General features: G+C 48.9%; 1 protein-coding gene across 1 annotated transcript in view; it reads right to left on the reverse strand.

Annotated features, from left to right (window-relative positions):
• The window catches only part of LOC135917880 (uncharacterized), a 31,139-nt gene extending 18,420 nt beyond the window's left edge, over window positions 1-12,719 (reverse strand). The window contains exons 1-2 of the mRNA XM_070527839.1: window positions 12,584-12,719; window positions 604-752 (exon numbers count right to left, since the gene is read on the reverse strand). Coding sequence (XP_070383940.1) covers window positions 604-752; window positions 12,584-12,697 — 263 coding nt within the window. The 5' untranslated portion in view covers window positions 12,698-12,719. The remainder of the gene's footprint in view (window positions 1-603; window positions 753-12,583) is intronic.
• Window positions 12,720-13,117: the final 398 nt, after the last annotated feature.

Raw genomic sequence — 13,117 nt, forward strand, 5'->3', positions numbered from 1 at the left:
GACCCTAAGGGGAAGCATCAACCAGTTTGGACTTATTGAGTATATATGTTCTTTGAAAACTGGACTTTTGATAATTTTGTCACAATATGTTATTTAGAGAGAAAAATTACGGTGAGGCTTTCACTTTTTGAATTTTTGAAAGCAACCTCCGCGCTATACTTCATGGTGACGTCACAAATTTTCAGGTTTTCTAACTTTTTTTTTCAAATTTGAGCCGTGGTGGACCTTCTGGAATACAATGTAGTCCATCATTTTTGGCATTGTAGAAGAGGAATTTACTCGACGGATTACATTAATTCTCACTCCAGTTTCGCGTTAAATTTTTGTACAGGCAACACGCGCGGTGTACGCTACTTCTGCATTGCTTGTTTTTAGATAATAATTAGTCTCAAAATAGACGAATTATGAATTATATTTAGCAAAACAGAGTAATAATTTTTTAAAAGACAAACCTATTTCTTTCCTACGGTGACTGCGACTAGGCTGTGAAAGTTTGTTATTGTTGTGCCTGCATTTAGGGGTGACATCGAAATAGAAAGGAAAGCTGCAACGGAGTCGGGGCAAGCTTTCTGTGCTCTGGTACGAAATATTCTTAATACTTACTATGTCCCGTTTGGCCATCTTGCTTGTAGCATGTATTCAGTTACATTGTCTCCGACTACTTTCACTTTTTTGCCCGAGATGCAGCGAAACGGAGTGTCATTCTTGTAGTTTCTTTGCAGAACGAAAATCGTCTCGTTCACACATTGCATCTGAAAACGAGAAATTCGCTAATCAGTCTCAAATGAGATGAGCTCAGCGACATGCGACATGCAGGAACGCTTATTTCGAGACACGTGCCCATAAAATATTGCCCTGTTTACAGAGGTCGTAGTGCAGATGGCAAACGTACGTTTAAAATTTCCTCTGGAAAGCAATAAAATAAATTTCGGCCTTTTTAAAGGCCGCTTCGCACTCTACTGCTAACGCTAGAGTACTAGGCAGAGTCCGTGAGAAAGAATAATGGACACAAAGACCGTGCTCTGACATGGTGACTATGTTGCGCTAATCCCTTCAATAAAAAGATCGGCTTTCACTGTTTAGTATACGATAGTGTAGCTCAAGTATAGTGCCGCTGCTGCGTGCTGACATTCATTTCATGAATTAGAATCACGGATTAGATCGTGGGGAGCGTTCGACAAATGCACAAGAATAAAAAAGGAGCATTTGCCTGGAAAGGAGATGGCTAAGACGTGCATGTCCTGTCAGAGGTAATTGGTATTTTGTCTCGTGTAGTGCTGACCACCAAGAAAATTGGTAACCATGGTTTACCAAAACCGTGCAGTTGAATCTGCTGGAGCTCCCGTGTTCTACGACGTACCGCAGAAGTAAAACTTTGTTAGTCTGCAGGCGAACAGGTCAAGAGATACGGGCACCAGTGGCGTAGCAACAGGGGGGGCCGGGGGGGGGGCCGTGGGCCCCGGGTGCAAGGGGCCAGCGCGGGGGGGGGGGTGTCATATACGTCTGAAGACACCCCTCTTTCCGCCGGCTACACCCGGGGGAGGGGGGGAGGGGGTGACAGAAGACCTATGGGCTCCAGGTACCAGACGACCTAGCTACGCCACTGACGGGCACTAGGGGTGAGTCTGCCGCTAGCTGTCTTTTTCTGTACACGCCGATGTATTTTAGTTTTGACAGTTAAGCTATGCCTACAGTTTCAACATTTTTGAAAATTTGCTTAGCACAATATATTTAAATTAGGCAAAGAAACATGCAAATTTTGAATTACTCGTATATTCGTATTATTCTGCAGCAAATGCAAACGATTACCCGTAGTCCTAATGCCGAGTACTTGCCTGGCACCTAACGCCGAGCGGGCCAACTTTTTTTGCTGCAGTGAGTAAATACAAAGCGCAAATTTACGCTGTCTCTCACAGAGACGAATGCCTCGAACGACCGCATTTAGGCGGTGGTTCGATTTGTGCATTACGGCGCATTAAGCGTCGTAATGGACAAATTTACAATTCGTTAAAGCTTGTAGTATCTGAGAAAGAAGAAGCAGCAACGCCGGCGAACATGGAAAATCAGTCTACTGACGAAATCCGTAACGGGGAGCAAGTTTAATTAAGGCCAATATTCGCCATCCGCTCAAGACGAGGATGAAAATTTCTCTTTTCTACAAATTCGGCACTGTTATAACCGAAATAAAAAAAACAATACATACGATACGAAAAAGAACGATGATTACTACGTTTCATACACACATTGGCACTGCACTCCGTTTTAGTTGAACGCTAGCGTAACAGCGGGGTTACAGAAATAGCATTACCGCTCCAGAAAACGAACTTTGCGACAAACAAGCTTTAGTACGCCGGGGCAGCATTGTTTGAGACCCGGCAACCCTAGTCAATGACGCTTTAAATATCGCGTTTGTGTGCTAAAAGTGTAAAAAGTATCGCAGTGATGCCGGGAGCGGGTTGTATCTGTGCATTCCATGTCTGCTGACTTGTGATGAAATTAGCACAAGCCAGCCGCCCACAGCCTCTGGACTCAAACTGCGCGAGCCGTCCATGCCGTCGGCCCTAGCTCTCGTCCTCGCCGATAGGTGGCGCTGCCATCCCGGAGGTTCACAGTGGAGGAAAAGAACTAGAATGCTTACCAGCAAGTATGCGGCCTGTAGGGTGGGCAACACAGCAACAAAGAACGCGAAGCGGAAAGTCAGAGAGGCCGAAATAATCTCATAGGTGGCGGCAATGGAAAAGAAACCTACAATGAGTAACTACTTAAGAGGAAGAAACGAAATCAAGAAAGAAACAATCAATGATAACTCAAAGAGAAGCTCATTATTTTTCGAAGCGAGGTCGGGTTGCCTTAGAACACGCACCTATATAGTGAGATATAAGAAGGAAGAAGAAGCATCTGCTTGCTGCGGTAATGATAGGGAAGCTATGGAGCAGAGAGAGAGAGACAGACAGACAGACAAAGAACTTTATTAATGGTCCTGAGGAACCGGCGTTAGGGTACCCCCCTTTTCAGGGAGTCCCCGTAGCCGTCGCGGGCCGCACCCACGTCGGGGTCGGAAGATCGTGGTCCTCCGCCCTGTCGCAGGCCCTCTGGACAGCCCGTAGTTGCTCTGAGAGGTCGCCGCTCTTAAGGGCTGCCTCCCAGTCGGTTAGAGTGGTTAGCGATGAGCTGCGTAACGCAGGGCATTGCCAGAGCATATGGGACAAGGAGCAGTACGCCTCCCCACAGTCTGGACAGTGGGGTTCTACGTTAGGCGCGAAGTGACTGAATCTGCCCCTGGAGGGAAATGACCCCGTCTGAAGCATGCGAAACGCCGACGATTGTGGTCTATTAAGTTTAGGGTGTGGTAGCGGAAAGGCCCGCCGAGCAAGTTGATAATGTGTCAAGACTTCGTGGAAGGTGAGAAGCGAATCCCTATACAGCCCTAAGTCGCCGCCCGTGAGTCCACCTGAACCGCCGCGGTGTGTAAGACCTCGCGCACAGTCATGGGCCAACTCATTGGCGTTAACAAGCTCAGAGTGTACATTGGTTCCCATATGTGCCGGGAACCATTTGATGCTATGAAAACCAGCAGCCCCCTCGCTGCCGAGGATGGCCGCCGCCTCCTTTGAGATCGAGCCGGAGGCGAAAGCTCGGGCTGCCGATCTGGAGTCTGTAAAGATATTGGAACGTAGAGGGTCCTTCAGTGCTATAGCTATAGCAACTTGCTCGGCTACTGTTGAAGAAACCTTCCGCACGGATGCTGAATTAATGAGAGTGCCATTACAGTCAACCGAAACTACGGCATAGTGATCAGAGCACTCGTACTGGGCGGCATCAACGAAACATGCCAGATTCGGAGTGGCAGCAGCCGCTTTTAACAGGGAACGAGCCCTGGCTACCCGGCGCCCTACATTGTATTGAGGGTGGACGTTACGTGGCATGGGATCTACCTTGAACGTATCTCGGACCATGGGTGATAGGGTCACGTTGCGCTCCGTGATTTCCTGGTGACCGCATCCAACGGATTCGAGGATGCGTCTCCCCGCTCGCGATGATGATAGTCGAATTATTTGAGCCACTCGTTGGGCCTCGATCACCTCTGATAGGGTGTTGTGCATGCCTAGTTGCATGAGACGCGCGGTGCTGGTAGTGAGTGGTAAACCCAGCACGCGCTTGATGCTTTTGCGCATGAGGGCGTCGATTTTGGCCTCATCCCCTTTAGACCAGCGCAACGCGGAGGCTACATAGTTAACGTGGCTCATCAGAAACGCGTGGTAGAGTCTGAGTAGATTGCTCTCGCTTAAACCCCCTCTGCGGTTCGAGACCCTGAGGACAAGCCGAAGCATATTCTCCGTCTTCGAAGTAATGCGGGCTATAGTCTGTGAGTTGCCCCCGCGAGATTCCAGCAAGAGTCCGAGGACCCTGATGGTATCCACTCTGTGAATTTGTTGTCCGTCCTTCGTATAGAGGGCTATGGGAATTTGATCTAAGGGTGTGGAGCACCTAACCCCCCGTCGGGTGGGCCTATACAATAGAAGTTCGGACTTGGTTGGTGACAGACTCAGGCCCGTGTCTAGTAGGAAGTGTTCTGTGATGTCGAGCGCCTCTTGGAGCGCACTCTCAACTGCAGCGTCAGACCCTCCCAAGCACCACACGGTAATATCATCCGCGTAGAGGGCGTGACCCGTTCCTCTTACTGTGGCCAGTCTGTCCGAGAGGCCCTTCATGGCGATGTTAAACAGTAGGGGAGAGATGACCGCCCCTTGCGGGGTGCCTCTCGCTCCCAATGTAAATTCCTTCGATTTGATTTGCCCTATTTTGACAGTGGCCTTGCGATCCCTGAGGAAGGAGCTAACGTACGCATGGAATCGTGGCCCCAGGCCCAGATCTGAGATGGCGTCTAGTACGAACCGGTGCGAGATGTTATCAAAAGCCTTGGACAAGTCTAGAGCAAGGATGCCCCGAGTGTCTCTAGTGTCGACATCAATGATTTGCCTCTTTATAAGTAACATGACGTCCTGTGTGGAGAGTGCCGGCCGAAAGCCGACCATGTTGTGAGGGAATAACTCATTATTTTCTATATGCCTAGATATACGGTTGTGAATGACATGTTCGGCCACCTTACCCACGCAGGACGTGAGCGAGATGGACCGCATGTTCTCCGGCCCAAGAGGTTTGCCTGGTTTCGGGATGAGCACCACTGAGCCTGTCTTCCAGGAGTCGGGGACTAGGCCCGTTTCCCAAATTTTATTGACCTCCCCGGTGAGCAGCGCAACTGATTGTTCGTCCAAGTTTCGGAGGAGCTTATTGGAGATGCCATCCGGGCCCGGCGCAGAGCGACCGTTGAGCGTTTGCAGCACCTCCCAGATTTCGGATTCCGTGAAGGGGGCGTCGAGCTCCCCCACCGCTCCCCCCCGATAACAAGGATAATCCCCGTCACCGGAGTGGCCCAGCGGAAGATACTTTTCGGCCAACTCTTGCAAGAGGACGTGTTCAAATACGCCCGCCGCCTTTTGATTATGAACTATGCGATCGATGGCTAGTCTCTGATTGCTTTTGGTTTGCGAGTCGTCGAGTAAGTGTTTGAGCAGGTTCCATTTGCCCCCCGTTCTCATCTGCCCATCAACCGAGGAGCACACTTCATTCCATTGTTGTTTGGACAGTTCGATGGAATGAGTTTCAATTGTACGATTGAGCTCCGCAATTTTCTTACGAAGCCGGCGGTGGAGTCTGTGCGTTCTCCAGCGGTGCAGGATGGAGTTTTTGGCTTCTAGGAGGTGTGCAAGGCGCGCGTCCATACGATCTACCTTTAGGTCGGTCTTAACCACCTTGGTCACAGCTTGTACGTCCTTCTGTAGTCTTGTGAACAGACTATCGAGATTATCGTAGTCGGTCTGGTCCGCCTTCCGTATTTTCCGGAAGGCATCCCAATCCGTCACTTTAAATTCCCTGGTAGGGGCTGTGCTAATCGTTAGGGTAATCTCCACAATGAAGTGGTCGCTGCCCAGGTTCTCTTGCAAATTTTGCCATCCTGCTCCGGGGGCGTTCTTGACGAACGCCAGGTCCGGAGTGGTGTCTCGGACTACCGACGTGCCGGTTCGCGTCGGGTATTGAGCATCCGTAATCAATTCCAGTGAGCAGTCAGCAACTGCCTGGACAAGGAGATTGCCCTTGGTGGATTGGCGGGGGTATCCCCAGGCATTGTGGGGGGCATTGAAGTCACCCGCTATCACTATGGGGGCTCCCTTGCTCAGGGCCACCGCCTTTGTCATGATCGTGGCGAATGACTGCCGTTGATCCGACGGCGAGCTGTATATGTTTAAAAGAAAGACACTGCTCTTAAGCCAATTGTTAGGGGTAATTTCGACCATAATGATTTCCGCCCTAGTTGTGCCAATTTGTAATTTGTGTACTTGAAAGGAGCACTTCCGTGCGACCAAGGTTGCTAAACCCCGCTTTCCTTCCTCCCGTATCGATACAACCCGGTATCCCGGGAAGGTGGGCGCGTCATCGAGAGTTTCTTGTAAAAGAATTACGTGCGGTTTGACCGCCTGCGCCGAAACGAATTGCTGCAGCGGAGCTTTGCGCCGTTGGAAACTGGCACAGTTCCACTGCCACACAACCAACTTATTGGGATTGACCGCCATGGTGATTGCCTTGGATTGGCCATTCCACCGTCTTGTTGACGGGGACGGCGCTTGCGGGTAAAGGTGCCCGACGGGGCTCCCTCGAAGGCTGTCTAGCCGTAGCTAACGCGGCCTGTGCACTTTCCAGGGACGCCATCCTTTTAAGGAGGACAGTCACGCTTTCAGCGAGCTGCTGAATAGCCCGCTGCATGCTTTCTAAGTCCTTGTTATTGGACTCGGTCTCCATAGAGTCAGCGTCCCCCTCTGGGGGCGCGGCCCTACGTTTACCCGAGCGCGCCTGTGGCTCCCCTGAGGGGGGCACCGGTTGCTTCTCGACTTGCGAGGGGTACGACTTACGGAAAGACTCAAAGTCGGCCCTCATCTGCTGCATTTCTGCTTTGAGTCGAGCGTTCTCTTGCATGAGTTGAGCGACTCTGGGATCAACCTTATGCTCCGGCAATGCTACCTGCGTTACCTTTGAAGCCGGCGTCGTCTGCTTCGACTTGACACGATCGGCCCAGGTTGGCGTTTCCTGGATCCGAACCCGGGAGTTAGAGCGCCCTCGGGAACGAGAGCGCCCTCTGGAGAGGCTGCGTTGTCGACCAGTGGGCGTGACGGAGCGCTCCCTCCTGGGGGCTCCCGCCGCGCTGGAGCCACGTGGCCTGTTCTCCTTGGCCAGCTGTTGCTGCTGGTGCTTGTTGTTGGCGCGCTTACGGCGCCGTCGGCGTCTGCGTACGACGTATGGGACTTGAAAGCGCTGCTTACATGTTTTGTCCGCCGTAAGATGCGGGCCTCCGCAAAGGGCGCACTTCGGCGAACACTGGTGGTCATCGGGTGGTGAGCTTAGTCCGCAGCCCCGGCAATCCTCATTGGTGGGGTTGGGGCAGACGTCCTCGCGATGTACCAAGCCGCCACACGCGTAGCACACCTCGGTTTGGCGTTTGTAGAGCGTGCAGCGCAGAAGGCTGACGCCGCACATGACATAGTTAGGCACTTTCATGCCGTCGAAGAGGACAACCACTGTGGTGGTGTTCTTAATTCGTTTGACTTCCAGAGCCTTCGGGTTACGATGGTTGACAATCATGCGCTGGAGTTGGGCCTCGCTGATGTCTGCGTCGACCCCTCGTATGACCCCTTTGCAGGTGTTGTCTGGGGCCGCTATGTATGCGGCTACTTTGTAGAGTCCTTCGCTTATGCGGATTTGCTGGATTCCTGCATAAGCGGCGGCGTTCTTCTTCTCCGGAGTGGATACGACGAGAACGTTTTGAGTGAAATTAGGGCAGATTACGTCGCCCTCAGTTTCTGTGGGGGCTAGTGCAGCCGCCATGGCCAAGGCTTGAGCCAGCTTGATTTGGCTTATCTTCTTGACGTCAAGCCCGCCCCTTGGGCGGACAATAATTCGTATGTGCTCCCTAGGTAGTCTGGGGAGCCTCGACGAGGCTGCGAGACGTTGCAACACGCCTTGCGGGGCAGCCGTGCGGCAGCCACCCTTCGAGCCCATGTGAGCTCTCTTGCTCGTTGAAACTGGTGTTTCTTGCAGGGCTTTCTTGTGCTTGCCCAACGCTGTCGTCCAGCCTGGGCTGTTGGCTTCTTCGGGGGAGATTGCCTCTCCTAACACCATTTCTACTTCGGGCATAATGCCCCTCTTCGTCGCGTTAGGCCTAAGCCTACCCGCGCCTAGCGTCGCCGCGGCGTGGTCTACACAAAAAGTTGCACAGCTTCCGCGCAAAGGCCACTCACCAAAGGAAGTCCTCAGAAGAAACCGTGTCGAATGGCGTGCATTTCCGTGGTAGGTGACACAAAAAGCAGACCGAAAATATTTACGAAAGCGGGAGCCGATCTTTCCACGTCCGCACTAGTCGGCGCCTTCCGAGAGAGAGAAGTTTAATGATTCGAAATGCCGAGAGGTCGGCCTGAGGTATCTTGCTCTAGCCAGCTACTCGGCATTGGTGGAAGGGGAAGGGGGAAAAGAGGGAAGAAGGAGGCGCATGATCGGTGTCGATGACGATAGAAGGAAGATGATCATACGGCAAGCAATTTGGCATGCTCAAAGTCTGCAATCCAGGCCCGTAATTTTTACAAAGTTCAGTAATGTCTGGATGGCCTTGAAACTCGATTGAGCATCTGGCCAAGGGCCTAAAATAACGTCCAGTGACAACGGTGCGCTGTCGAGACGCGTAAGGTCGCTGTCCAACCTTTCACGCTCTTCCACGTACTTAGGGCAGTCACAAAGCACATGACCTATAGTCTCAGTCACATTGCACACCTCACAGTGTGGAGACTCGGTGCGTCGCATGAGGTGCACGTATCCGCGCGTAAACGCTACCCCCAGCCTTAGTCTGTGCAGAAGACTGGCACAGCTGCGCTAAATTTTCGGTGGTATCCTAAAATAATGGTAGGGTCCAATCTCTGGAGTTGTCTGTGGCGATTATCCGGATTGTCCCAGATTCTTCACATTCTAATAAAAGAAGCTATGGAGCATGTTTTATTAGAATGTGAAGACGTCTGCCCAGCGGTTGATTTAGGCAAAAAAACGGAAACTTACAAAAACGACAAAAAATGGAGACTTACAAAAGCAAAGTTCGCAAAAGGGGATCAGAAAATTTGGTTGTGGGAGTTCATAGTATTTTCTTTTTCTTTTTCTTTTCTTTTTTAACCTAGGTAGGACGTTAGGCAATATAATAGCAAGAGCTTGGTGGCGCAACCCACTGCCCCGTTCCAAAGGGGACGCTCATAACATCCATCCACCATCCTAGTTTCGTTGGCTGTCGAAGTGTTCGAAAGAAGAAGCGCTCTTGGAAAGTCCCCAAAGTTATCCGAACACTCTGTCCTCGAAGTGGCCTGAGACGAAGCGAACGCAGTTTGATACGCTTATTAGCTACGAACAAAGGGAATTCTAAAACAGTGACGCCACATACAATTAAAAGTGGGCGACTGGGACCAGCGCCAATGTTGCCACGCTATTTAGTATGCCACGCTAAGCCGATAGCGTTACATATGGAAAATTACGTGCGTACCCTGAACGGTATGGGTCGTTTAGCATTCTGCCCATGCACTTGCTTTTCTGCGAGACCCGCTAGAACGCAACATGCTAAACTAAAGCTGTTTCTTATCGCCGCGTTATGTGATGCTTAACTCCCACGGAAGGGCGCCCCGGGCGGCGGCTCTTGAAAACAAAAGAAACTACTTTCATTCGAGCTTTTTTGTAATCGTAATTCGTCTTCCGGACGAGCTCCACACTAACTTAAGAAATTAAGTTATGGGGTCTTACTTGCCAAAAGTACACTCTGATTCTGGGGTACGCCCTAGTTGGGGACTCCGGAAGTTTGGACCCCCTGGGGTTCTTTAACGTGCACCAAAATCTAAGCACCCGGGAGTTTTAGCATTTCGCGCCCATTGAAATGTGGCCGCCATGGCCGGGATTTGATCCCGCGACCTCGTGCTTAGCAGCCTAACACCATAGCCACTAAGCAACCACGGCGGATCTATACTAAATTTTGACTAACGCTGATGGCGCCAGAGGCTGTGATTTTCATAGATTGTATGAAAGAATATAATGTATGTGTTTAGTCGATAGAGTTAGCAGTAAGTGAATGATGCGTGAACTGTTGAGTAGTGCTATGGTTGGGGTCAATATGCCTGAGTGAAAAAAAAGATCAAGTTCCTCTTGGGCGAAGAAAATGTTGCAAAGAGATTACATTTATTAGCACAGACTGGCAAGATAACTTGGAGTGAAGGCCAAAGTCAAAACGAGCGCAGCGGGCTTCCCGAAAATGTCGTCATCTCTTTTGATGTACAAAGCACCTGTCAACTACCCCCAGTAGCAAAACACCTCACAGTGCCCTTCTGGGACGAAGATCGAGCAGCGGCGTAGTGTGGGGCGTCATCGCGTACATGGTGCATGACGATGTGGGGGCCAGGAGGACAACTCATATGTCTTGTCGATGATTTGACGCAAGACGCTGCTTGGGTCGTGATAGCACGGGAGGAGTTATGTCCAAACAAAATGTAGAAAGGAGGGTAGCTGGCTGTGTGATGTCGGGAAGAGTTATACGTGAATGTAACGAAAGATAAGGAGGCGTCCCAGTCCCGGTGATCGTCAGACATATACAAAGGAAGCTTGGCTGTGAGCGTACGGTTCAGACGTTCCGCACTCCATTGGATTCGAAATATACGCTGTGGTGGTGTGTCGAGCATGAGCACAGAAGTTCGTCCACAACTTCCGAAAGAAAGTATCGGCCCTGATCAGTGATGAGTTCACAGAGGTGCGTTGATGTAGAAGAAGATCGTCGAGAAAAAAAAAAGTTTGTGACGTCGGTGGCACTGCTGGTCGGTATAGCCCGCAGGATCGCGTACCGCCTGGAGTAAGCTATGGCAACGGCAATTCGTTTGTTACCGAAAGTGGGCACAAGGAAAGGTCCCAGCAAGTCTTATGTAATGCGAGACAAAGGGTCGGTAGGGACAGCAATGGGCTGAAGGGGAACGGCTGGGACCAGGGAAGGCTTCTTTCCACGTTGGCAAAGTTCCCAAGAGGCAATACAGCGTCGGATGGATCGATATAAATCTCGCCTTGAAATGGGCCTAAGCGTTGGCAAGGTTTCAAATACAGTAAGCGCGCCTTCGCGGGTGCAATAAGTTCACATGAATATGGTTATATCGGTTACTGTATAAAAAGTTAAACAATACGCGAATGGCAATATTGTGCAACCGGATGTTCGATGTGAGCCATTTTTCTACAGGGAGGTTTGTGGAGCACGTGATAATTTGTAAATTGTGGTCTTGAACCAGGAGCTACTTGGAACCTGTCTTGGGACTGAATCTGCCAACATGTGCACTCCTAGTTTCGGTGTACCTCTTACTTATATAAGCAGACATTTCATCCGTTACGAATCAACAGGCTAAAACGACGTTTTTCAGGCATTCTGGTGTGTGTGATAACTTCATTTCATTTATTTTTTTTTACCCTCAGTGCCTTACAGCTTTAAAGAGGGAAGTTGGCAAGTTATACAACATGGTCTAGCGCATGCAACAAGCTACAAACGTTTGAATTATGATACTAAAGATGTGGAACAAAGTTCAAGAAAAGTGTACAATGCGAAACTTGGGGAAACCAGAAGTGTATATTAGGAAGCAATGGGAAATCAGGAATAACAACATAGAACGATGGCAGAATTGTTTTACACAAAAGACAGCGGAATAAACTGAACTTCGAAAAAAAAGAAAGAAAGGGTTAAATCATGAACTACGATCCTCAATTATGGGAAACCACCAATTAGAACATGTTTACTAAAAACAAAGAATATTTGTTGGAGTTCCCCTAAACTTCGATGAATCAGTGATGCTTACAATGTTATTTTAGAGGTCATTCCTTTCACGGCAAGTCTTCGATAAAAAAAATGAAATAAGATGTTTTTCAGTTCTACATTGAAAAATATCAACTTAATAAAAGAAGGAATGGAACAGCTCAGCAGGCGTTCTTTTTTCATGAGCCTCGTGTTGTGTGAGGCTTTAGCTATGCTGGTAATTGGTGTAAAATGCACATCGAAAATACATATTTACATATTTTACAAATTACATATTTTATACAATCCCAGTAGGACAAACTCCCTGAAACAAAAGCATTGAATTGTATCGTTAAGCGTCATAAATAAGTTTTCGCATACATGTATTCATGGAGATTAAAGCGCTGATAATTCTGACCGTAAATAAAATTTAAGAATAAACAATGCATGAGCAGTGAAATATTAGTCAGACTTAGCAGCACGCAACTCTCTAATGCTCAGTGACGGAAATGCACCCCGTATTTACCTATACAGAACCTGTACTACTTTTATTCTACTCAAAGCGCATGTTATCTGCATTATAGTACATCAGTGTTATGCTTCACACAAATATTCACAAGCTAACACTAAAAGAGCTGCACTAAGGTCAAAAGACACCTATGCAAACTGTCAAAAATCATACACACTTACATTAGCAAGTATCTGCTCGGGGTAGTGTGTTGAGTTTTCTGCGTAGTCAGTTTCGTTCACATAATCCGCACTTGCTACGGCGAGCATACAGAGAAAGAGTGGAAGAGCAAACATGATGCTACTTGCGTCTTCAACACAGCCGTGCCGAATGCTTCAGCTTTTAGGAAGACATTTTTATACAGAATTAGTTGAATACACAAGCGACGTATGCACTGACGTATTATTAACCTTTAGAATGAACTAAAATACAGCAGCAAAAGCAACATTTTTTCTTCGTTTTTTTTACGGACGCTCTAAAGGACACTCAGCTAAATATGATTGAGCGTCAAAAGAAAAACAATTCAGCTGCACATTATATTGTTTATATTTTTTTCGAGACCTGTGCAGTTTTACCAACTATAGCTTACTGCTTACTAATATCTCTTTCGTTGTGGCAAGAAGCTGGTATTTAGGTAAAATAGAATTTGCGGCGAATTTTACTAAAAAGGTAATTCGGTATTTAAGCAAAACTACAGCTGGCATTAATTTCGATGT

This window comes from Dermacentor albipictus, chromosome 10 (assembly GCF_038994185.2).
Source record: "Dermacentor albipictus isolate Rhodes 1998 colony chromosome 10, USDA_Dalb.pri_finalv2, whole genome shotgun sequence".
NCBI lineage: Eukaryota > Metazoa > Arthropoda > Arachnida > Ixodida > Ixodidae > Dermacentor > Dermacentor albipictus.